Consider the following 26191-nt stretch of genomic DNA (forward strand, 5'->3'; position numbering starts at 1 on the left):
CAGGGGGCGGCGTGCTAGCGGAGCAACATGCAGATAGGCGCCCCGCGCTCTGACGACCCCTCCCGAGGACAAGAGGCCGGGGCCGCTGTGGGGCGGCGGGGAGCATGAGGGAGGCCGGGGGCTGGCTCGACTCGGAGCGCTGCTAGGGAGCGGTGCGAGCTGCACACTCGCTGGGGCGCATCGGAGGGCGGGGAGCCGGGCTGGTCGCGCCCGCAGGCGGGAGCCGGCCACCGGGAGCTGTTCTGATTTCCTACGCGGACGAGAGGGGCTCGGAGCAGCCCCCGACCCCTGCGTGCAGCCAACATGGGCAACGCAGGGAGCATGGATTCGCAGCAGACCGATTTCAGGGCGCACAACGTGCCTTTGAAGCTGCCGATGCCCGAGCCAGGTGAACTGGAGGAGCGATTTGCCATCGTACTGGTGAGTGCGCGGCGGCTGCTGGGCGCGGGGCCCCCGAGCTCCCGGCCAGGCGGCGCAGCTGACCCCGGCCCCCTCCTCTTTTCTCCGCACCGGGAGCGAGCCTGCTGTTCCTGGGGTGAGGCGCCCACCTTCTCCATTGTGGTCTCCCCGACTCCTCTCTGTTCCCCTTCAAGACCCCCGCGCTCAGCGCTCTTGGGGGGTCACGGGATGGACTCGGGGGTCCGAGCGGGCTCCCGGCCAACCCCGGACCCATTGTCTGGCGGGAGAGGCACCTCGCCGCGCGTGTGCCGGGAAGGTGCGGCGTGGGCGTGCAGGGAAGGTAGTGCCGGCCGGGGATGAGGCGGCGAGCCTTGTTGGCTTTTTGTTCTAAGGAAAAGAAAAAAATCCCGACAAACCCAAGTCCCCGAGGACCATCCCGCGGGGTCCGGGGCAGATGGGCGCGTGTGGCTGGCGGCGGGCGCTGCGCCGGGCGTTGCGCAAAGGCGAACTTGGAGAGCGGACATTGCGGTTTGGCGGAGGGGAGCTCCTCCGAAAAGGAAAGAGAAGGAAACCCGCGACTATGCGGCGCCCCCGTCCCTGAGTAAGGAGGGGGCGTCTGAAGCCGGGCGAGAAAGAAGCTTTACTAGAGCGCGTTCCTTTTGGTCTTTAAATCTCAAACCACAAAAATGTGCAGTTTTGCGGGGACGTGTTGCGAACTGTCCTAACTCCAGGGGCGTCTCGACCCCTCCTGTCCCACCAGCACACCCTGCTCAGTGCCCGACTCCCTCCCAAAATCCCCTCCTAGCTTTCCAGCTCCTCAGATCCAAAACACTAAAGACTCCCTTTACTCCCTCTCTCCCTTTCTTGTTGAGAATGAGTTCCTGGGCCTCTCCCAACCACAGTCTGTCAGTGTGCTGTGAGCTCAAGAGGGTGTGGCGGCCTACCCCTTGCCTACCCCTTGCCAGAGTCTGTACTGCAGTTGCTCTCCAGACTAAGATTTTCAGTATCCCAGCCTCTTTTAAGGGATGTTGGGGGGGGGGGGGGGGACATGCGAGATCGGAAGCCTCTTCCTTACACTTGTACACTACCCCCTCCTAACTAGTTACTTCCAAACTCCACAAGGCTATGTGGCAAGAGAAACTTGTGCTCAAGGCAGCCAAATTTTGTCTGTTGGCAGGTTTTTACAGTATAACCTCACAGTTTTGGTAAAGGACCCAAGTCTCAACACTGGGATATTTAAATTACCTTTCTTTTTGCTTTTATAAGGGACTGGTTTGATATGGAGAATAATGTTCTGGATGGCAGGTCAGTCTTGTGCTCTTTGGGATAAAAGAGGCCACATGCTTTACCAGGCCACCCGGGAAACTCTGGTGTGGCAGGGAGATAGATGAAGCTGCCTGTCTTGCTTTGCATCTTCTGTGATCTCCCACAGCTGCTCTCTCCTTGTGCAAGCTGGGACACTGAACTGAAACAGCATAGGCTTAATTATTTCTCAAGGCAGCCTGGGTGCATACTTGACCCATCTTTCCAGAGACCATCGTTTTTATTCAAAATCCTCTTCCGACCAGACATATGTTTCTTACCTCCTGGTTGTGGGTTTTCTGTCTTTCCATCCATGGGGGGGTGGGGGTGGGGGTGGGATGGGGTGTGCCTGTGTGTGTGTGTGTGTGTGTGTACGTACGTACTTGAAGTAGAAGGACCAGTGACAGGAAAATCAGTGCAGCAACCATAATAATAATAATGCAATTAAGTCCTGCTCAACTGGGATAGCATTTTTTGTGCCTGAGCTTTCAGTTACCCTGCTGATTAATAACACATGGTATGAATTAATCTTTAGAAAAATAATGTTCTGTCATTAGCAAGGTGGATTTGTGTTACTGTTAAGTCTAACAGTCACAAATTTAATATGTAGACATTTATGATTGTCCATCACAAGTTCCTTGGGGGCCTTGGTTGATTGTTGTGGCTACTTTTGCTCTACTGTGCATCACATGGAGTTACTGGATGCAGATCCCTTCTTAGTTGTTTATGATATTTTAAGCCTTGCAAAAGAGAGAAAAACCAGAAACAAAAATGCAGGCTAACTTTTATTGAATAGAGTCAAAGCTTTTGGGAAAGTGTCAGCTTGGGGGCCCTTTTGTTAGGGATGCACTTGGACAATTGATGTAGTGTTTACTGTAACTCTCCTTAGTCAGCGTTTGAAACCTAACAGAGCAGTTAAATGAACCATCTTTGTGGGCTGATGGAAGTACAGGGTTATGGTGATTTCTCTTGTGGTCAGTTTTTTCCTGAAGTTGTGTATGCAATACTCCCAACTTTTTCTTCAAGAATTGCTTAAGAAATAAGCTCAAACCGTTTAATTATGGAGATCAAGCTTGAAGGACAAATTTTAGATGTCAAGTTGTAAAGTACTTATGAGGGTGAGTTTTGTACCCTGAGACAATGGGAATCATATTGGCATTATTGATCGTAGTTTTATTTTCTAAAATGGTAATTATCGTAGAAGTGTTTTGGGAGGAAAACCAGATAGTAATACTGTTCAACACTTCATAGTAAGTATGGCTTCCATTAATAATTAATGAGCTATTTGAGGCATGGAAAACTATTCTTCCCATTCCCCAAGCTCTAGAATATTTAAAGCCTTGGGGAATTATAAGTAAAATTAAAATGACAGAAGTCTTTATTTCTGAAAAATCTTGAGAGAACAAAACTGTACCTTCACCGCCTTCCTCCCAAGTCTGTGAGCTAAAGTGTATAAATCTAAAAAATAGTATTGGGTATGAATGGAAAGGTGAGCTGAGAGTGTAACAGATTACTGAATTAAGATCAGTAGAGGCATAAATTAAAAAAAAATTTCAATCGTAATAAATGAGGTTTTTTAAATAGAGAATTGAGTTACTGAGCTTCCTGTAATTAGTGACTAGTAAAAGTTGAAACCAAATCGTAAGAGCTTAATCCTCTTAAAGAGGCTGTCATTCCTGAACTTATCTTCAGCATTATTATAATAATGGTTGTAAACTTATATTTAAGGGAAAAGTTTATTGACTTCTTGTTTACATTTAACTATTTGCATCACTGATCTACTTTTCAGGTAGAGCTTAGAAGGTGATGTGCTTTTATGTGTGTCATGTTCTGTTACTCTTTGATGGAAGTTTTTCAGAAATTATAGACTTAAGTCATCTTCAAATCTTTGTTCTCTTAGGAGTATATATTTTATATGTGTATAAAACATTCTTATTTTTGGCCCCACCCATTTATAATTAAATATGCATATGACTCTAATGCCTTTATAAAACATTGTCTCATTGTTGGGAATATAAACATACATACACACACATAGAAATAGAAATACATATACTCCCATGTCCTTTATTTCCAAAGATAAAGCAATAAAGTAGTGAAGAGTTGTTGATTTTGTCCAAGAGTACTTCTTCGTACCTCTCTCCATAATTTTTATGAATGTTTGACTTGTAGTAACTGTTTACAACTTAAGAGGTAAGTCCTCCAATGCCTTTTTTTGAGGAGCTATCTTTTTTTTTGTTTTTAAGATTTATTTATTTATTGGTACAAGCACTGGGGACAGTCAGAAGCGCAGGAGGGTGAGAGAATTCACCAGAGCCAGAGCGGGGAGCAGAGTAGGCAGAAGGACCGAAGTACACTGCTGAGGGGAGCAGTGGGGTGGCAGGAGAGGTCTGCCCGCCATGTGGGACCCTCCCCCAGACTGCGGACAGCTTCCAAAACAGCTTTGAGGAGCTATCTTAAGGATACTTACTTTGAGTTGGAGGGAAGGAAACTTTCAAGCCCTCTATACTAGCTGTAACAAATCAGATTGAACAGACTGTTTTGCAAACATGTTCAAAAAGGCAGATTGGGAAGTAATGGTTTAGGGCAGTATATTTGCCGAATACCTACCAAGCATATACCCTGTGCTTATATACTCATTTAATTCTCACAATAACTCCCACCATTAGCGGTATTATAAATGAGGAAGACAATATTACCAAAATTGTCTGAAGTTATACAATTATTGAGTAACTAACCTAGGATTTAACTCAGATACAGACCTCTGGTTCTTCTATTGTGCCTCCCTAGGTCTAGAACTGGGGAGGGGGAAAAAAAAGGCTTGGCACTATCAGTGAAGCTATTAAAAAAAATCCTAAATCTGGTAAATGCAGATGCAAACTGTTATGAGATTGGCAGAAGTTTCTTAGAAATAACCAAAGTGCGATTCACTTGATGTTTTCCTTTAGATGTCAAACATTTTGGCATCTTCACTACACCATTCTATTTTCAGGCATGTAGTTAAATATTGATTTGATCCAAAAAAGTACTCTTCAGTTTTTCCTTTCAAGGGAACTTGAAGGAACTTTCAAGTAGGCTTCAACTACTTTGGTTGGGAAGTTTAGGTTTTCCAAATCAGGGAAGAGATAACTTGTGAATACAGTGTGCACACTCCAAATGTAATTACTTGTGAAAGGGACAAGGAGGTCAAGTTTTAATTTATTTCCTCTTGCAAGGTGTTTGTTTCCTTTTAGCCACTTCCCAGGAGAGTCCTTACCATGAAGTCTGCTGAGCAGGTGCGTGGGTAGGAGTGTCATTTCTCCTGTTGGAGGGAAAGAATGTGGAGAAAGGGAGGTTCCATGTTATCACACACATTGAGCCATTACAGTTTCATCCTAGGCATTAGTCCTTGAATGGTTTTATTCTTCAAGGTGGGAATACATGGTTAGGACTGTGCTTAACATTATCAGAGTGCGTTTCATCCCTAATAATATTAATAAAAACTGTGAGACTATTTTGGTATCTAAGATAGAAGTTGATTAAAACTTGGTCTCTGACAGTAAATTGTTTGCCTCCTGTGAGAGACAGCATTGTAAACTGAGAAAATTTGGGGGTGAAAAAGCATATATGCCCTTAAATATATAACCAATGAGAATTTCTTTTACTTGTGGCCTCTCATTTAGCAAACAGCAATGGCCTGGAAGGCAGGAGATCTCATTTCTAGAATCATCTCTGCTGTACCAGCTTGAGCAAGTTAAACATTTATCTGGTCCTTGAGTTTTCCTCCTCTTTAAGTAGGAATAAAATGTATACCCCTGTTAGGATAGCCTTGCGATTTACAGAACATGATATATTGTGATTCATTAACCAACTTTGAAGGTTGAAGAGCTTTTGTGTAGGATGTGTGTAGCTGTTCTTTGTGTAGTCTATAGAGAATTCCCCGGGATTAGTGGCTAAAAGTTGCTTATACCTAAGGAGAGACATTCTAACATTTAAAGGTGTCAAAAAAAGGGAGAGCCAGTTCTCAGAGTTGTTCAGGAGGAAGCTGTTTGAAAAATGCTGAAGACTGGAAGATCTTTCCAAACCCCAGATATAGCTAGTGCATTATTGACTTGATGTTGGTGTTCTCATTGAGGTAAACCTGCCATTTGTAGGTACTAGATATAGAATCATAGCACCTGAGTAGGGAAGGAAATCATAGCAACTGGGTAGGGCAGGCAAGCTCTCCTTATAGATTTCTCCTGAGCTCAACGAAGAAAAAAGCAGTATGCTCATGTTTGTTTGGAAATGCATTTGACTTTGCAAACAGTTGCCTGAAGGGCTTGTCTTGATGAAGTGTGGTCTTCTTTTCATACTGACTTGAGAAGTAAGGGCAAAGTGAAGTGGGCTCCTGACTCATATTTAAAGGAAGTAAGAGATGTCCTAAAAGTGGCTAAAAAAAGAAACACTGATTCCAAAATTATTGTCACTTCTTTGCAAGAGGCCGCTGGTTCTTGGAATCCTCTTAAGAACAGCAGTGAATCTGTGTGAAAGAATCGCTTGCCTGGATTGCTTAGGCGGGAGGAAGGGTTATTAGCTGTGCAACTGCTTGACAGATTCCCTCTTGTAGAGTGGCTCCACCATTCTGTAATGGGGGGAGCCCTTAATCCCCATCACAGGAGCATGGCTCCACATTTTTGGGGTTATGGTTCTGTAGAGGGACTTCATTGCACTTTAACTCTCATCTACTTGAATATTGGGGACAGAGATAACTCATCTATTTTCTTCCCCTTAAGGTGTAGGGTAAATTAAGTGAATCAGGCTTTTTTACACCCTCCTGACATTAACCTGGATGCCGGGCCCGAGAGGCATGGGCATGGGGCACGTGCACCTATGATTGTGGACACATGTGTGTATGTGCACACCTAGGCCAAGAGGTGAGGGATGAAAAGGCATTGTCACTCTGAGGTGAGACTATGACTATAAGACTCAGGGGGAGAATGCCAGAGAGAGGCAAGAGAAAGAGCATGCATGGATTCCAGGGCGTCCCAGCCCCCTTGCCTGGTGTGCCTGTGTACCTGGATCCCTCCTCCAACATTAAAGGCTGTAAAGATCCACCGAGGACTCTGAGCTCTTTATCCATCTGCCTGAATCAACAGTGAACCTACCCACCTTGTGCATGCTTGCATTACAGTCGTGTCTGCTCGTATTGAAAGATGGTCTTCTCCAACCTTTTCTCTAGAGTCATCTGTATTAATGTTACAGTAAGGACTGTGCAGTTTTCAGTGGCTATGATGTCATTTGAAAGCAGTGCCAAGGAAAGAGATGATAGGATGGAGAGTTGTCTTTTAGACTATGATTCAACTAAGGTCCGTAGATAGGGACCACGATGGCTGGAAATCCCTAAGTTAGGAATTACTCAGTCCCTGTTGGGAGGTATAATGGTATTTGATGTAGACAGATGTGTACTTTCTTTTCACACTCATCCCTCCATATTCATTGCCACAAAAACTGAAGACTTTAAGATGTTTAGACCCTCATATCTACAGGGTTAATTTTACTTTATGACTTCCTTATAGTAGGCTGCTCTAGTGTAAGCATGCACAGGGCAGGTTCACTGTCAATTTGGGCAGATGGATAAAGAGAGACCCAGAGCTCTTGATAGATTTTATAGGCAGGGAGGCTGGCAGGCAAGGTGGCAGGCATGGGCTGGGGGCTGGCAGGCAGGCAACTGAACATCCCAACCTCCCATGAATGTTTGCACTCTGGCCTCTTGTGGTCTTGTCTCAGAGTGGTCCTCCAGCATTGTCCCATCTCTGAGTGAAGCTGCCCTTTTAGCCCTCTCCTTTTGGCACAGGTGTGAGCATTTACACATGCACACACCCAGACTTTCTGGGCCCAGCAATCCATAATCATAGGTGCGCGTGCCATATTCAAGCCTCTTAGCCTGGGCATCCACAGTAGTGGCAGGAGGGCACAAAAGAAGCCTGATAACTTCAGTCACCCTACAGATGCCCATGACCTCATTGATTGTGGGAAAAGTGTCAGAGAGTTCACATTTCTTGTGGCTGAAGACTGAAGGAACCCAGCTCACCTGTCTCAAGTTTGCCGTGAGTTGAGAGATTTGCTCAGGAACCATATATCTTTTCCTTGTTTTTCCTCATTCCAGGGAAGTTTAGTGAACCTGTTGAGATAGGGCGATGAGGCAATTAACAAGCTAAAGCTGTGGTTCTCAAACTTGGCTGCAATTTGGCATTTTCTGGAAGCTTCAAAAAATCAAGATGCCTGGGTCTGGCTGCTAGGTTCTAATACAATTGCTGGAAATGTGAGCTAAGCATCAGGATCCTTAAAAGCTTCTTAGGAGATTTCAATTGGTAACATTGGTTGAGAGTCAGTGGTTTTTATCTCCTCTTCTGCTGCTGCTGTTTCTTGTTTTACCTCCCCAAAGACCAAATATGAGTTAAAACTACAGTGAAAAAAGCAGATGAGTGTAGTACAAGAGGAATTGTTTCCAAGGTATTAGAAAATTTGACGAAATAAGACTAGGTTGAGAGGGGTTAAAAAACCAAACTCCTAGGGCCTTCATGGTGGCGCAAGGGAGTTAAGTCTCAGCACTACGAATCTATCAGCAGCAACTGCAGCATGAGTTCGATCCCTGTCCCGGGAGGTGACCCACATGGCGCAGCAGACCTCTCCTGTCTCGCTCTCTGCTCCCCTCAGCAGTGTATTTCAGTCAATTTGCCTGTTTTGTTCCCCACTCTCTGGTGAATCCTCTCCCCCCCACCACCTGTACCCCAGTTCTTGTATGCATAAATAAAAAAATCTTAAAACAAACAAACAAACAAAAACAAATTCCTAAAGGTGTTTGACTTAATCAGAAGCACCAGGATGAGCAAACTAAAGAAATGGATTCAAAGCTTATTGAATGTCAGAATTAACTGTTTAAGAATGGCCATCAAATGTGCCTCCCTGGTGGCTCAGCGGGTTGAGCGCTGTGCTGTGAAGCTGACCACAGCTTATGCAGCGCAGGTTCGATTCCTCGCTGACCAGGAGAAACCCACATGGTGTGGCAGACCTCTCCTGTCTCACCCTCTGCTCCCTTAGCAGTGTCTTTGGTCTGCCTGCCTGTTCTGCTCCCTGCTCTGTCTCTGATGAATCACCCTCCCACGTCTCTGACCTGTGCCCCAGTTCTTGTATAAATAAATCTTTAAAAAAAAAAAAAAAAGAGTGACTATCAAATAATTCAAATGAAAATTTGTGGAGAAAATTCTATAGATGATAGCTGAAGAGTGAATAGTGACGCTGAGGTGTACTTCTGGAGTAACACAATCAATAAATCAATTGTATTTTTGCTTAGGCCTCTATTCTCAAGCCTAATTGTTGGTTCAATGCAAGCCTTTTGCTTTGATCTCTGGTTCTACCACTTACAAAGACTTGATGAGCTTGGCTTCCTGGAGTGAAATTCAAATACACTTGTGAAATGTAAACAACATTCATTTATTAAGAATCCTATAATCAAGGCAAATTGGCATGCTTATATAAGCAATTAGCTTTGAGAATAGAAAGATAAATAGGATGCTAAGTCAAGAATGGCTGATTGTTCTCAATGCAAGACTCTGGTTATTCGTTTAATAGTTATAGCATAGCACACAGACATTCCTCTTACTCATAGACTTTAGCATTTGTGGTTTGGGTTTGAGGACAGCATATGTGCTTTTCTAACTGGAAGGATAGAAGCAATTATTGTCTAATTTTCATCTAGAAATTTAAGTAAATCTTTCAAGGACATGTAGGTAGTTGGCTTATGGACTAGATAAAACCAAGTATTTGGGAACGGGCAGAGAAGATGTGCCTGAAGAATAATATTTTATTTTGGTGGGGAAGGTAAAGATGAGTGTTTCACAGTGACAGTAAGTTTTAAAATCTCATCTGCCATCAGTAAATAACTTTTTTTTTTTTTCTAGAAGGAAGCATTAGGATGACTAATGGCAGAAGTTTGATAGAACATGATTAGATTTGTACTATGGCAACATTGCCTTGTGAGTTCAGCACTGCCAAATGTCTCGTTTGTGAACGCTGGGGAACTTAATTACAAAGACAACGAATCAGATGAGTGGCTTGATTGGTTAGTTTCAGTTCTGACCCTTTCTGTCCCCAGAGTGGTCAGTGTTGTAGTTCTGCGAAAGAACTTTCCCCATTTTTGTGACAGTGGGTTTTCTTGATTAATTAGGTTTCTTTATCCCCAGGAACTTCTGCCTGGTGAACTTAGGGAGCCAATTAGTCCAATGCCTTGGTATCTGTATGCCTTCAGCCTGTGATTTGCTGAGTCCCCAAGTCTTATTCAGAGTTGCCAACTAGGGCCTCCCCGGTGGCGCAGCAGGTTAAGTGCAGTGCTGTGAGGCTGTTCGAAGCCTCCGCGTCACTGGTTCAAACCCTGGCCAGCCAGGGAGCAACCCACATGGTGCGGCAGACCTCTCCTGTTTCACCTCCTGCTCCCCTCAGCAATGTATTTCGGTCCTTCTGCCTGTTCTGCTACCTGCTCTGTCTCTGGTGGATTCTCTCACCCTCCCGTGCCTCTGGCCTGTACCCCAGTGCTTGTATAAATAAATAAATCTTAAAAAAAAAAAAAAGAGTTTTTTTTTTTTTTTTTTTTTTAAAGTTGCCAACTAATCAGGTCTTTTAGGTGTGAACCTGGAGAGACCATTTAGAACTGTGCCTGCTGGGTCTGTGGAATCATTCAGCTAGTCAGTGTTTAGCCTCTCCAGTGTCCTTTCACAGAGGAAGTCTGAGTCCCAGAGTAGGCTTGTTGGAAAGCATTTGTTTGATTTAGTCTCCAGATCATTTATTAATTTACCAGGTGCCAACCATCATTTAATGGAATATTTCTTTAGACATCAGCATATTTATTTCACCAATAATTATAAGAGATTCCTCTACTTTTTCTATTGACAATGTTAGCATTAAAAAATTCTTTTTTGTTTTTCTTTGACATCTTAAAGTCATCCTTTTAAAAAAACCACCTTTTTATGGAAGAATATTGAAAAATATGAAATGGACCCATATCATAGGTATCCGGTTCGATGGATTTTCGCAAACTGAACACACAGTTGTAACCAGCCCGTAGGTCAGGAATGGGGTCTGTTTCTCTGTTCTTTTCCAAACATGGTTCACCTTGGCTCCTTGCCTTCCAGTCACTTACCTGAATTTACTTTCTGGGTAGCCAGATTTATGTGGAAGAAAGTAAGCCACAGGATTGTGCCTTGTGGTTTAATTCTAAAGGATTGTGACCATGAAGTTTCCACCACTTCCCTTGAGAGATTTCCTCAGGCCAGATAGACCTAACCATTAGGAAATATTGGCACTGCAGCATCTCCCTGTTGTTTTTACAGTTACATCATCATTGATAACCCTAAATGATGGTGGGGTGTGTGTGTGTGTGTGCATGTGTATATATATATGTGTAGTACTTGTTCATAATACTGATGACAGTCCATTTTTTTTTAGATTTATTTATTTATTTATACAAGCACTGGGTACATTCAGAAGCGCAGGAGGGTGAGAGAATTCACCAGAGCCAGAGTGGGGAGCAGAACAGGCAGACTGACGAAGTACACTGCTGAGGGGAGCAGCGGGCAGCAGGAGAGGTCTGCGCACCATGTGGGACCCTTGCCGGGTGGCTGGGGATCGAACTGGCACTGCAGAGGCTGCGGGCAGCTTTGCAGCCCAGCGCTCAATCACTGCGCCACTGGGGAGGCCCAACAGTCAATTTTGATTTATTTTCATAGAGTGAAACATAAATAGGGGAGGATTTCCACAGTACAATGAGCATTGACCTCTGAATTTTAGTATAGCAGGTCCTCAAATAATGTCTAGTTCAGCATCATTTTTTTTTTATAGAGGCATGTTTTTATTTATTTGTTTATTTGTTTGTTTTGTTTATACATGCACTGGGTACAGTCAGAAGCGCGGGAGGGTGAGAGAATTCACCAGAGCCAGAGCGGGGAGCAGAGCAGGCAGAAGGACGGACGTACACCGCTGAGGGGAGCAGTGGGCGGCAGGAGAGGTCTGCGCGCCATGTGGGACCCTCCACCGGTGGCAGGGGAGCAGCCGGGGATCGAACCGGCGCCGCAGAGGCTGCGGGCAGCTTTGCAACCCAGTGCTCAACCGCTGCGCCACCGGGGAGGCCCCAGCATCATTTTGTTTTTATGCTACTGAGGAAAAAAAAATATTGATTCCCTGCTGGGGCCACTGTCTTTGTGAAGTTTTCACTTTCTCCCCAGGTCTGTGTGGATTTTATCCTGATACTTCAGTTTCTTCCCATATGCCAAGGATGTGCATGTGAGTTTCATTGGTGTGTCTGTTGTCCCAGCTTGAGAGAGTGTATGTGTGTTTGCATGTGCGTGCATGTGGGAGAGAGAGAAGAGTATGTTTCCTGTGATGACAGGCATCCTCTCCAGAGTTGGTTCCTGCCTTGTGCCCTGAACTGTTGGCTCTCAACACTTAACCATCTTGAACTGGAATAAATGGGTTAGGAAGTGAGTGAGTGAATGAATGAATGAATGAATGAATGAATTGAATCAATCAGGTTCAATGAATATAACTGTTTAATACTGGCAGTGTTTTGAGTCTTTATAAATTTGATGGTATTCTTATGATCAGAAATATACTATTGAACTTTAATTCACATTTATAGTAATTAATCTAAGGTAAAGTTAGTTTTGTTTAAACGTCATTTCCTTACTGTACTTGGAGTTATGCACTGTTAGATACAAGTTTTGTGTATTCACTTTCAAGCCCACGCTCTGACCTTTAGCTGTTTTCATCTTTCTTGATGATTCTTTTGAAATATTAAGTTATAAGCTTACACATTTCATCTTCTGGCTTAGTTTTCCCAAAAAAGTCATATTATGGTATTTCAAACATAGATCCAATTTGAGAGGTTCTTTGGTCATTTTGTTGTAAATCGTTCACCTTCAGTACTTTTCTCTGTAACTTCTGTGTCTCTCCCAGCCTCATTGCAGCCTCCCAGTCTGGCCAGACCCTGTTACTGTTCCTGACTTGGAGTTTGCTTCTGCCCTGTCCATAGAACAGGCCTGAGCTTTCCTCCATTATGTCTTTTCTCATACTGAGTCTCCTGCATATTTCCTGCTCTTTTTGCTGCTCTGCTTTTTGAAACTATATCCAGTCTTCCAGACTTCTGAAATCCTTTACCTTTTCCAGGTGTCCTTGCAGGCCCACCTCAGTGTGGGGGAGGTAGAAAAAACAAATCCCATTTTTCTGATCTCTTTATGGTACAAGTAGTATGAATTATCTCTTACTCATGAGGCCCATGATTAAATATCCCATATTTTGTGTGAGGTGTGATTGTAAAATAAGGGGGTGGTTTTATGTGCAGCTTCATAGTCACTCTTTACACTTTTAGCTACCCTTTTATTCTGTATTTATTTGCCACTTCACATCTTGGGTTCCTGGGAGGCAAGGGTCACATCTTGCAGGGCCTGGCAGCTTTTTCCTTATCCAATACAGTGCTTAGCCCAGGAATGGATCCTAGTCCCTGATCATGGACTTGGCTGGAGCCTGGTACCTGCTGAAACAGGGCAGGAATTGAACTGCTCTTGAGAACTTATTTAACTGATACTAGGCCAACTATTAATTGCACATAACTTGCCTTTGTGTTGAAATGACACTTTGTCACAGATTCTTAGTCATCTTGGTATTCCCCATATCACTTGATTGTGGTAGGTTCCCAAGAATGCTAAGTGTTTCGAGATTATACATTGGCATCATATTGCACTTTGCTCCTTACTGGAAAACTTGTAAATTAGGGAAGAGGACGCAAGCACTTGAAGTGACTGAAGAAAGTAAGTGATTTTTCAGTCACTGAGCCATATTGGTGTGTTGTGAAGTGCTGTCATCAATGAGTAGTAGTACAGTAGTGTTAGACTTTTAAAAAATATTCTTCATGCTATTTTCTTTGGAGCGAGGCAAGTTTAAATGAGCAGCATTCTTTGGCATTATAGTGCTTAACTGTTTGCAGATATTTTCAAATGATCTTTTGTGATTCCAGGAGCTCCTAATAAGTGAGGCAATGAGGTCGTGAAGGTGTGTGACTTGACATTACATAAGAAGGTGGTGAAATTTGTGATCTAGTCCTAGGTCTTTTGCATTTAACTCCAGGGTGAATTCCACTGTAAAATAAGATGAAGTTTATGTTATGTGCTCATGTGCTCGCTCATGTACTTCATAAGTATTTCTTTGATGCTCTTGGTAACCCTTGGAAGAGGTTATTACCTTTTTTTTAAAAAAAAAAAAAAACAACTAATGAGACAGTGAGGCTCAGAGTGAGGAAGTGGCCACTGCCAAATGATGGAGGCAGAACTTGAATCCAGGCCTGTCTGAGAGAAGCTGCTCCTTTCTATTGTGCTACACTGTGTGTATTTTGTGAGATAGCAAGGGATGTCATTAACTGTGTGCTTCCAGTTCTTCATTCATCATATACCTTCTGGACTAAACAGTAACTATACTTTGTCTTATGAGCCCAGCTATTTTTCCATGCTACAGAATCATACCTTGATCTCATGGGGCTCAAGATGGAGTTGTGAAAACAGACAGCCCCAAATAGCTTCCCAGTCAATGCAGTTTAAGACACACTAAGCTCTGGGGCTTCAGAGGGACAGTGCCATTTTTTGAGTGTTCAGGAAAAGTTTCCTTCAAATAGGAAGCAGAGAGAGGGCTTCAGTGGTGGGGGAAAGGGGGAGCAGCTTGGACCACACTGGACTGCACTTTGTATTCTATATTGTACAGTTTTGCACCATTGTCACTGCCTTAGGGAGGACTTACCTTTAATCAGACAACCCACAGATAATGACTCAGCAGGCAGTGCTGTAGGCTCTGGAGGGTGTGGTGCTACATGAAATGGACTAAATATCTGCCCTCAAGGAGTTTCAAATCTAGTGGTGGGAAAGTGCAGTGGGGAGAGCCAGCCATGAAAGGGGTACACAGGTACAAAAATGGGACTGTTCTGAGGTAGCCAAAGAGTATGAGGAGAAGAAATCAGGGTAAGGTGAGGGGGTGTCCTTTGGCTTAGAATCTGAGGGAGCAGGTAACTACATGGGGTGTGAAGACCAGGGAGGAAACTTGAAGCAGGAGGAGTGTTTCTCTCCTGATGAGTCATGATAGGCTGCATGAACCCTGGAGTAAAAGAAGTGCACAGCCTGTGTGAGGTCCTCCGCCCAGACCTCAGCTGTGGGGGGAAGGGGCACAGGAGTGAGGTTCCGTACACTCTAGCTGTAGAGCCCCTTCTTGTAAGTGGCTTTGTGCAGTCACCATTCTGTCACTGATAAAGTTCATATGGTTTCTAACATGTGATCATTATAGTATTGTCAACTGTTCTAGACCTATGCAACATACGATTGAGAATGGACTGTTCGGTTATTGTGAGGGCATCTCATTCCCTGGAGTGGACCATTTATCTGCTTGAAGCTGTAGGTTGACCTGGTAAGGCAGAACAAATTTCTCTGCTATAACTTGCTGCTAGCTTGTTGCTTAGATTCCCCCCCCCCTTTTTTTTTCTTAAGGAACAGGTTTATTAAAACCTGAGAGGATGAGAGGAGTAAAGGATGCTTGCATAGACACAACTATCCTTGTGGGCAGAAAGAGCTGCCCCCCCATCTTTCTTTTAAAACATTTTTATTTTACTGGCTTGCAAGAAATTTACATAGAACTTTGGTTTTGAAGTTAAAAATAAGCGTTTGGTGGAATTAAAATTATTCCTAAAATTCTTTAAGTTGGTCATAGAGATTCAGTCTGCACAATTCTGCATCTACAACCCTAGAAAGTGATTCTTATGGTTGTTGGTTTGAGGACCTCTGAACTTGACAAAAGGAGAGGTGAGGAAAAGTCTACACACAGATATGTGGGCGTTCACACTGTTCTGCCTTTAACTCTCAGACTTCCAGCAGCAGTTGGAGAATGGGTGGAGAATGTGAGCATCTTTTTTGCCTATAGATTGATTTAATTCAGTGTCACGTTAAATCTTTCATATACATTAGTGGATTTGTTTCTTGTGAAACAAGAAAGACCTCTAGTTAAAAGTGGGTTTGACATATGAATACCAATAACAGTGTAGCTCATGTATGGTACATTTCTTTAACCATTTTAGTAAGCAGCATAGGTGGCTCAGGGCAACTGCAGGGTAGATATCAGCCCTGCTTTATCTCAGAGAAACTCAGGACTAAAGGAATTCATGAACTTGCCTGAGGATGCATGTTTCTAATGGACATTAGAGTTGAAAAAATCAAATTTTGTTGACTCTAAAGCTGTGTTCCTAACATACCATTTTAACAACCAGTTACAAAAAATGTAAATATACTAGAATATCAATTACAAGTATATAAATATGACAAAAATGTACTGGTTCAAAGTAAATTCAAGCAATGTGAGGTCTTCAGTATTTTTTCAGCCCATATTTTGTTGGTATATACTGAGAACAGTAATAAGATAGCCTTCCAAAAAAATTAGATAAAATGAGAACAGGATGAATAAGCCATTTTCCACTGTTGAAATAATCAAGACCAAAAAAGACTGTGATCAGATTGGTTTTTTTCTGGTGACGATTGTCCTCTGAAGACTTTAGAAGGTCCTCTTTCAGGCAACTATCTCTAAACCTTTGTTTTCTTAAATGTCCCTAGGAAAATGGTTGTGGTGTTATAGTTTTTTTGATCAGCCCTCAGTGATAACCGACAGACTTCGACTTCTTTGTGAGGGGAACAACCATTATTATCTTGTTTTAGTAGGTCTGTGTCGGGACTGCTTGTTCTAATAAACAACTTCTATGCAATCCCATGCATTCATTCATCAAATGTTTTGTATGGGTGTTTGCCCAAGCCAGGCAGGGTAAGTTTCTGGGACATCAAGTGTCGTCTCTACTTATGAGAATTTAACCGCCTGATGGAAGGTAAGCATGAAAAGGAAGTGACTTTTGAAGACATTTATGATTATATTTGTGTGTTGTGTATACAGTACCCTATAGAGGGGAATATTCATATTAAAGTTTTGTAACATTTTAGGCTAAATCTAGACAAGTTTGTTACTTTGGCTGAAAATTGTAATTCACAAGTACAGATGAAATTAATTCAGCTCTGTGCCTAAATGCTTAAAGGTTCAGGTATGTGTATAAGTGTGCATGTGCAAACAACTTGGAAGAATTTGGTCAAAAGTAACTAATACTGGGCCTCCCCTGGTGGTGCAGGTGGGTGAGCTCAGAGCTGTGATGCTGTCTGCAGCCTCTGTAGTGCCGGTTTGATCCTGACTGGCCGGCGAGGGTCCCACATGGTTCAGCAGACCTCTCCTGTCTCACCCGTTGCTCCCATGAGCAGTGTATTTTGTCAGTCTGCCTGTTCTGTTCCCCGCTCTGTCTCTGGTGAATCCTCTCACCCTCCCGTGCATCTGGCCTGTACCCCAGTTCTTGTATAAATAAATAAATCTTTAAAAAAAAAGTAACTAATACTTTTGGGTAGGAGTGTATAATATTTAGAAGAGTCAGACTATGAGACTTTCTCCTTTAGACTGTGTTAGAAACTGAGCCAACAGGGCCTCCCCGGTGGTGCAGCGGTTGAGCGCTGGGTTGCGAAGCTGTCTGCAGCCGCTGTAGCCTCTGCAGCGCTGGTTCGATACCTGGCCACCCGGCGAGGGTCCCACATGGCGCGCAGACCTCTCCTGCCGCCCGCTGCTCCCCTCAGCAGTGTGCTTCGGTCCTTCTGCCTGCTCTGCTCCCTGCTCTGGCTCTGGTGAAGGCTCTGGTGAGGCTCTCTCACCCTCCCGCACTTCTGACTGTACCCAATGCTATAAATAAATAAATCTTAAAAAAAAAAACACACACAAAAACTGAGCCAACATCTGCTATACTTACTTTGCTAGAAAGCTTGCCATCTTTCCTACAAAGGCTTTTGTTGTAGGAAGTGATGACTTTAGACAGTAGGACCCAGAAAGGACATTTAACTAAACTATTAAAAAAGACCTACATTTACAAAAATGCTTGTTTCTGACACAGCTTTGGAATTGGGACTGAGTTGGACTAATGGATGTTAGTGTATCTCACAGGTTACTTTAGTGAAAGCACCTGCCTGAAATGTGAAGAGCACCCAGAATTGAATTGATGGCGCCTTGTGATTGCACAAGGTCATATATGAAATGTTTCCAAAGGCCTGCTTTATTGTATGTAGTTTCTGCTTTTTCCTGACACTTGCATTTTGTGCTGCCTAGAAAAAATGGACTATTCTGTTTCAGACCCTAGTAGATGTATTAGTGTTTTCATAATTGGAACAGGCAAAAACCATGCGAAGTACAGCGGGGGTAACCACAGAGCAGTTCACACAAGAAAATACATTCAAAGTCATAACCATCTGAACCTTGAAGAAACTGCTGTGGAAGTTTTATTTGACTCCAGTTTTTTTTTTTTCTGGGCTGGATGGAGTCATTTGGACTTTATTCTGAATTCCAATAGTAGTAAAAAAAAAGATTTGTATAACCTGTGTATAGGTGGCCTTCTGTTTGAATTGTTTGAATGCTCAGTAAAAGCTGCCTCCTTATATCAAGTAAATAATATAATGCCAAAGGACTTGATCTAGGAGACAGAACAATAAGTCATTATAGGTTACATTCCCCCAGTAACCTCTTGACATACTTTTCCCTCAGAAGCTTCCTTATTAACTTGTTTTGCTTAAGTCTTACATAGTAAATGTTGCTGAATCCGATAGAGCTAAGCTTATGAAACAAAGGCCAGTCCTGAATCGAATCAATTTACTATCACCATCCAGAGATGAGAGCCTAGAATTTTCTGAAGATGCTTTTATACACTCTTGTTTGTTAATCACTTTCCAGCTAGGAAAACTGTTCTTTTTCTCTCAGCTGGTAAATGTCATTTTTGCCCTAAATTGTGTAGTGATGTTCTTCTACCTTTTAAAGTTACTGAGATAAAAGAATATTTGCTAGAACTGTCAGACTGTGTGAAATAAATTTCTGTATTTTCAGACCAGTGAGGGTTCTTAAACCTCTTGGACTGAAGCTGTATGCATGTTTTTCTTGGTGGCCTATTTCCATAAGAAATAGCCTTAATTTTTGGACTTAGTAATGAAGGTATGAACCAATTCTGTCAGGTTTCTTGTGCCATTTATTGTATCCCTTAGTCAGCTTAGAATTGCATGAAAGGAATCAATAAGCCAACTCTTAAGAAGATCCAGATGAAAAGGATTATAACATGGTACAAAAATATTAGCATGCCTGGCCTGGCCGTGTGACTCATTCCTTTTGGAGAATTCATTTTGACAGCTTTTTTGAATCACACATCAATCACAAAGTTCGTATTTTTGGCGGGGTGCTAGACTTTACCCTAATGCTCATGATGATAACTGCCAAAAGTGAACAAAGAAGAGAATTAGAAATGAAACAGCATCACAAACATTTATTTTTTTCTTGAGCAACAGCAAAATTGGGAGTTAGATGATGTCTTTTTCATTGCCCCCAAGAAAACTACTACTTTATCCCAATGAAAATGTGACCCTGATGGGTCCTCCCCAACCTGTGACTGTAAGAATGATTCTTCTTATCTAAGTTTCCATTCAAGAGTTTTCTGTCCCTAACCTTCTTCCCTACTACCTCAGGAGTAGTTCTTTTAAGGTTTAAGGTTTTTCTCATGATGTCCTGTTGACTAAGCTTGCTTTGGGGTTGTTCGACTCTGTACTGCATGTAGTCCTTCTGGGAAGAAACTCCCTTGAACTTCAAAGGAGGAGCCAGATACTCAGGCTGTATCTAGTAATAAACATTTGACCCTTTTGTCTCTCTCCTTTCCATCTCTCTCTTACAAGAATCCTTCTGTGCAAAAACTCTTGTAATAGTTGAGGTTATCATGCTGTTAAATGGTTTGCACCACTGCTCTAAATATGTGCTGTAATTTATGCAGAAATCACCTTTCATACAATTTATTGCTGTAAAGAACACATGCATTTTGTAGTGCATGTACTCAATGCTGAGAAATAGTTACAATGGGCATATTTTTAAGGAAATGGTGCCAACATTATCTAACAGTAGGCTAACATACCCACATATCTGAGGAACTAAAATGTTACATGTACAGGCCGTGCTTCCCTGCCCTCATTTCCTTCCCTCCCCCTTTTGAGGAAAGCTACCCTGAATTGGCATATGTCATTTCTATGTACATTTGGCAAAAATAATTTACATTTGTTTCTGAGATTATAGAAATGGTATCATTAACCATGAGTACTTTTGAATAAATATTTCGTTTCAGAAGTATCTATGTTAATGTATAGATATGCTTGTAGATCATATTTAATTTTTGAATCATTCATTGACTGAATAGCATAAACTATTTGCAATTGGCCCTCATTATTTGTAGGTTCTGGATTTGCAAATTTGCCTGTTCCGCAAAATTCATTTATAATCTCCAAACTGATCCTAGTGCTGCTTTTGTGGTCATTTATGGATCAGAGTAGTGAAAAATTTGAGACACCCAATGCACAGTTTGCCAGTGAGGTGGAACAGGACAACACTCTGCTTTGTTGTTTCAGCTCTGTCTCTGTAAGCAAGTGTTCTTTCCATTCTGTTTAGCGCCATGGATTCTGCATTTTTGTACTTTCTGCTAGTAATTTTGCTGTGTGAAATGGCCTCCTAACATAATGCTGAAGTGATGTCTGCTGTTCCTAACTGCAGAAAGGCTGTGATGTTCCTTCTGGAGAAAATGTGTGTGTTATGTCAGCTTTGTTCAAGAATGAGTTAGAGAGTTGTTGGCTGTGAGTTCAGTGTTAGGAACCCACAATATAAAAAAGTGAGGTGTCTTTAAACAAAAACACATATGATACTTTTTCTTTCTTTCTTTTTTTTTTTTGATTTTTTTTTTTTTTTAAATAGAGGCATGTTTTATTTATTTATTTATTTGTTTTGTTTGTTTGTTTATACATGCACTGGGTACAGTCAGAAGCGCGGGAGGGTGAGAGAATTCACCAGAGCCAGAGCGGGGAGCAGAGCAGGCAGAAGGACCGAAGTACACCGCTGAGGGGAGCAGTGGGCGGCAGGAGAGGTCTGCGCGCCATGTGGGACCCTCCACCGGTGGCAGGGGAGCAGCCGGGGATTGAACCGGCGCCGCAGAGGCTGCGGGCAGCTTAGCAACCCAGCGCTCAACCGCTGCGCCACCGGGGAGGCCCCATATGATACTTTTTCATGTGTTGATGTGACCTGAGTTTCACAGAAAACTAACCCTGTTCCCCCCCCCCCCCCAAGGAAAACACTGGTTCAGTATTTACTAATGTTTCCTGTGACATTCCAGAACAATCTACTGTGACTAATGAGACTCATTTGAGGTTTATGGTTTCTTTTTATAAGTTATATTACAATCATAATCCTTTTCTGTCATTTGATGCACAGGTTTTCTGTTTAAGGTTTATATACCTAAAATTGTAATAATTGGGTCCTAGATGAATGCCCTTTTTCAACTCAAGTGATCATCATTGAAGTGCTCTCTAATGTTTTTTTTTTCCCCCCTCAGGTGTAGTTGATGTTAGTAGGGTTCATCCCTGTAGCCATCTTGGGATGGGTGGGGTGGGGGTGATGTGTGTGTGTGTGTGCACGCTCGTGTGCATATGAACAGCATTTTTTTAGATTGATTTATTTATTTATACAAGCACTGGGTACAGTCAGAAGCACGGGAGGGTGAGAGAGTTCCCCAGAGGCAGAGCGGAGAGCAGAACAGGCAGACCGATGAAATGCACTGTGAGGGGAGCAGCAGGCGGCAGGAGAGGTCTGCGCGCCATGTGGGACCCTTGCTGGCGGCCTGGGATGGAACCGGTGCTGCAGAGAATGCTGGCAGCTCTGCAGCCCAGAGCTCAACTGCTGCGCCACTGGGGAGGCCCTATGAACAGTATTTTTTAGCACCTACCTGATGCTAGTGGTTATGAGTAATAATAGTGAACTTTCTTCCAGGAACTCACAATGTATTTCTGGTGGTAACATTTAGAAACATAAAACAATGTTAAAAAGCTAGCTGCTTTATCTTTCAGTGAGATGAGAATAGATTGGGATCCTGCGGGGAATGTTTAAGGTAATAATAGCAAATAATGAGTCTTTGTACTAGACTGAACATCTTAGTAACAATCCAACGTGGTAGATACTGTTACTAATTCATTTTTATTGGTGTTAATTCAACATTATTAATTCAAGAGGAAACTCTGAGGTGTAAAGAGATCAAGCAACTTTGGACTTGGTCTCTCTGGAAATAGGGTTTCCAATCTTAGGTGTGGTCTGTATATCTCTCATCCATAGAGCCATAACCTCTTAGCAGGTAAGAAAACAATTCAAAATAATTCAGGGAAGTTGGGGAATCTTTTCGCAGGAGTGAGGAGAGCATTTGATCTTTTTTTTTCTTTAATTAAGGGCAGTGGTGAGCATAGGACACACAGGGGATCCTCTTCAGTGCTGATTTTCTAAGCCATCTTTGATTTTGGTGGAAGAGTTTTTAATAGCCAGCTCTTTTCATTACCACTTGCAAAGCAAACTTTGAGTACTTTTGGTAGAAAGAAAAATTTGTGTCTTCTGTTTGTCCTTTTCTTCAGGCTACTGTGAAGATGGTGGACATAGGGTTTCTCTACTTTTATAAGAGTTTTTTTAATCATCTTTACCACTTTTTGAGGGCTTTCAAAAAGGTCAAGCACTTTGTGAGTTCTGTATGTGTATTTCTTTTTTTTTTTTTTTAGCAGTTTATTTTTTTTAAGATTTGTTTATGCATACAAGAACTGTGGTACTGGCCAGAGGTGTGGGGGGTGAGAGGATTCACCAGAGACAGAGCGGGGGGAACAGAATGATTGACTGAAATACACTGCTGAGGGGAGCAGCGGGCGAGTCAGGCAAGGTCTGCTGTGCCTTGTGTATAGCTCCCTGGCCAACCGGGAATTGAACTCGTGCTGCAGAGGCCGCGATCAGCTTCATAGGTTGCATCTTAACCCCTTGCGCCACTTGGGAGGACCCTGTATTTCTAAAGAGAAATGCTGTGGTAGTTTAATAATTTATTTAGAAAGTGGTTGAATAGGCATTCTTGACTCCACAGCACACGTTCAACCAATTATTCTGCTGCACTCTCTTGGTGAGAATGGCAGGGGGAGAGTGAAGGTGGTAGGGTATTCCTGTAGTGCAGAGCCCCTGGGCAGGTGATAACTCTCAGTAACAAGTTGTAGGCTGTAATCCAAAGTACTGTTTATTGAAATGAAATGCCATTATTTGTGTTAATTTCCCATTATCAGAAAGAGAAACTGCAACTAAAATTAATAAATGGGTTTCTGGAAGCCACCAAAGCACCATTAGTCTTGAGAAATATCTTACCTTTTCCTACGGTGAATGAGAACATTTCCTGCTTTATTTCTTAGAATCAATGACATTTTCTTTATTAACAAATCATCTTGCTTTATCTTTTGAAAGTACATTTTCATAGCTTACTCTGAAAGAATTGAGATTATTTTTTAAATCAGAATCTTTCAAGCTCTTGACTGAGGCCTATGTGGAAATATATTTTATATTCATTGTCCAATATATACAAGTTATGCAAATTCAGATGGAGAACAAGTTTTTGTGAACAATACTTACCTTTACTCAGTGAATTGCACCTCATTTTCTATGCCATTCTATTCTTTTTTTTTTTTTTTAAGATTTATTTTTACAAGCACTGGGTACAGTCAGAAGTGCAGGAAGGTGAGAGAATTCACCAGAGCGGGGAGCAGAGCAGGCAGAAGGACCAAAGTACACTGCTGAGGGGAGCAGCGTGTGGCAGGAGAGGTCTGTGCACCATGTGGGACCCTTCTCTAGTGGCCGGGGAGCAGCTGGGGATAGAACTGAAGCCGCAGAGGCTGTGGGCAGCTTCGCAGCCCAGCGCTCAACCGCTGTGCCACCGGGGAGGCCCTGCCGTTCTATTCTTTTAAAATATTGTCATCTTGACTTATTTTAGAATGGAAAATTTGCACTATTTATGATTAAATTCCAGAAATTGTTGGTAGTACAACATTGAATCAACTTGATCAGATTCATTTAAACTCCTTAAAGACCACACTGAAGATTTGACTATTGATCATGACCATTTATTCCTTTGGTCTTTAATGAGTTGCCAATAACTTTAAAATAAAAAAAATTTTTTTGGTGAGTGGGCATGTGTCCAATATCAGAACTTCTGGAGCTGCTTGTTGGTTCTGGAGGTCTTGGTCACCCTGAGTTCATTAAAGCGTTGGGTCCTGTTTGGACCAGCATTCACACATTGTGACAATGTTGCCTATCTGGACATCCCTGAAGCAGAGCGACAGGACAGGTGCATAGACATGTTCTTGTGATGCTTCTCAAAGCAGTTGAACTTTGAATATAGTGGAGATAGTCTTAGCACCCAACAGTAGTCCTCTGCATGTTCATCTTGTCATCATGCCAGACAAGATCCACCCTCAGATGGAGACATTACCGGTAAAGGGGCATTTTCTGTTATTGTAGATGCCCTTAACGGCTTCCTTGAGAGTCTTGAAGTTCAGTCCCATGTTCTTGTAGTATCTAGGGAGCGTCTTTTTTTTGCCAGTTTCTTGAAGCAGACTCTTCTACGTATTTTGAAAGATGAACAGCTGCTTTTGGTAGGCACACGTGGTCTGATCGTTGGTCATCTTTTCAGCTGCTTGAAAAAAACCCCGCTTATAAAATATTTGACTATATAATAAACAGTGGAAAAGAATTAAGGCTGAAGAGATACTGAGAAGAGTGCTTAAAGATTTATTTACTTATGTATACAAGAACTGGGGGGTACAGGCCAGAGGTGGGGGTGGTGGTGAGAGGATTCACCAGAGACAGAATGGGGAACAGAAAGGCAGATTGACTAAAATATACTGCTGAGGGGAGCAGTGGGCGAGACAGGAGAGGTCTGCTGCACCATGTGGGTAGCTCCCTGCCTGGGGATCCAACTCGTGCTGCAGTGGCTGCGGATAGCTTCATAGGTTGTGCCTTAACCCCTTGCACCACCAGGGAGGCCCTTGATCTTTGTTCTTGAAGTTATTTCCCTGGAATTCATAGCATTTTGTTGTTTGGTACTTGCCTGATTGTATTAATCAGCTGTGCTTGAGGTTACCTGCAGAGCCTCTGATAATGCTCCTCGATTGAGGGACTTGAACATGTAAGTTGTGTATTAATTATGGAAAAGTAAGTTTAGCCAGGGAAACAGAAGAGTGAAAAATGGAGTTCTCTGGAAATTCAGACAACGGTTGGTCATTTTTAGTGAAATTTTCACATATTTTAGGAATTTCTACCTGATCCATAAACATTAAGGTTAAAATTCAGTCAACAAATTTTTTTTTTTTTACAAAGGTCTACAGGGTATGCCTGTAATTATTAAACAGATTGCCAAAGAGATGATTGAAAGAAAATGTTGGCAGTTTTGTCTTAGGCCCCTCTTGTTCTGCCTTTGCACATTATCTGGATGTTAGCCAGAGAACCAGGCCTTTAAACCAAAACATTAGTAAACCATAAAACATATCTTGAGACAATATAATGTAGCAAAAGCAAATGTGGCAGAATTTCTGAAGCAATTCTGTGACTAGTATTTCCAATAAATTAATCTATTTAGATATGTTCTGGGTACTTTTCTTGGCAAAATAGTAAATTGTGCAACTGAGACTAACTCAGATGTTGGAATTAGTCTGTGACTTTGATCTTACATAAATGAATTTCTTCAACAATGTTTCTGTTTAGTCTCTGAAATAAATCCAAATTTATTCAAGAAAGTTTTAAGCTGGACTAGTTTTTATGTTACTGAAGGTTCAGCTTTCTCTCCTTTGTTAATAACAGGTTCTTGAGAGGTCTTTTCCTCCAATCCAGAACATTCCTGCTGCAAACACTAAATAACAGTTGTGAGAATTCAGAGAATCAAAATATAAAATGAAGCACAAATATTTTTAAAAACCTCAATCCAGATCAGGTATTACACACTTATTATGTGCTCAGCATTTTACATGTGATTTACTGATATTTCCAATGAGGGTTTATTAGTGACCAAGGTGTGCTGGCCATTATATTGGAGTATACAGGAGGGGCGAAAAGATAATGGATTTATATATTATAAATACTGTGATAGGCAAATGTATTAAATGGAATATGTTCTTTGGGGGCCAGAAACTTACAAATAATTAGAAAAGAAACTGAATAAGAGTTGATTGAGTTGATTCTTGAGTTGAAGAGTGGAAGATGCATAGGGGATTGCTTTGGGTTGGGAGAGATGGGGAGCAGTTTTAGGGGAAGGCATTCTAGGGGAGAGTACCACAGATATGCTGTACTTTGAGGGATGCATATAGATGATATGGCTAGAACATAGGGCCTGTAGAAATGACAAGAGAAGTTTTGATAAGTTATATGTTATCTGAGGGCAATCTTAGTATGATTTAGAATAGACAAAGGCAGAGTTTGAAAGCCTAATAAAAAATCTGCCATAATCAGGAAGGAAACAAATGCAGAG

General features: G+C 42.3%; 1 protein-coding gene across 4 annotated transcripts in view; it reads left to right on the plus strand.

Annotated features, from left to right (window-relative positions):
• Nucleotides 1-303: 303 nt before the first annotated feature.
• Nucleotides 304-26191, plus strand: part of FMNL2 (formin like 2) — a gene marked incomplete at both ends in the record, with an annotated part of 274318 nt that continues 248430 nt past the window's right edge. For all 4 annotated transcript variants that reach the window (XM_084238495.1, XM_084238497.1, XM_084238496.1 and 1 more), the window contains one exon: nucleotides 304-420. In XM_084238495.1, coding sequence (XP_084094621.1) covers nucleotides 304-420 — 117 coding nt within the window. The remainder of the gene's footprint in view (nucleotides 421-26191) is intronic.

This window comes from Talpa europaea, assembly GCF_964194135.1.
Source record: "Talpa europaea genome assembly, chromosome: 1".
NCBI classification, from domain to species: Eukaryota; Metazoa; Chordata; class Mammalia; order Eulipotyphla; family Talpidae; genus Talpa; species Talpa europaea.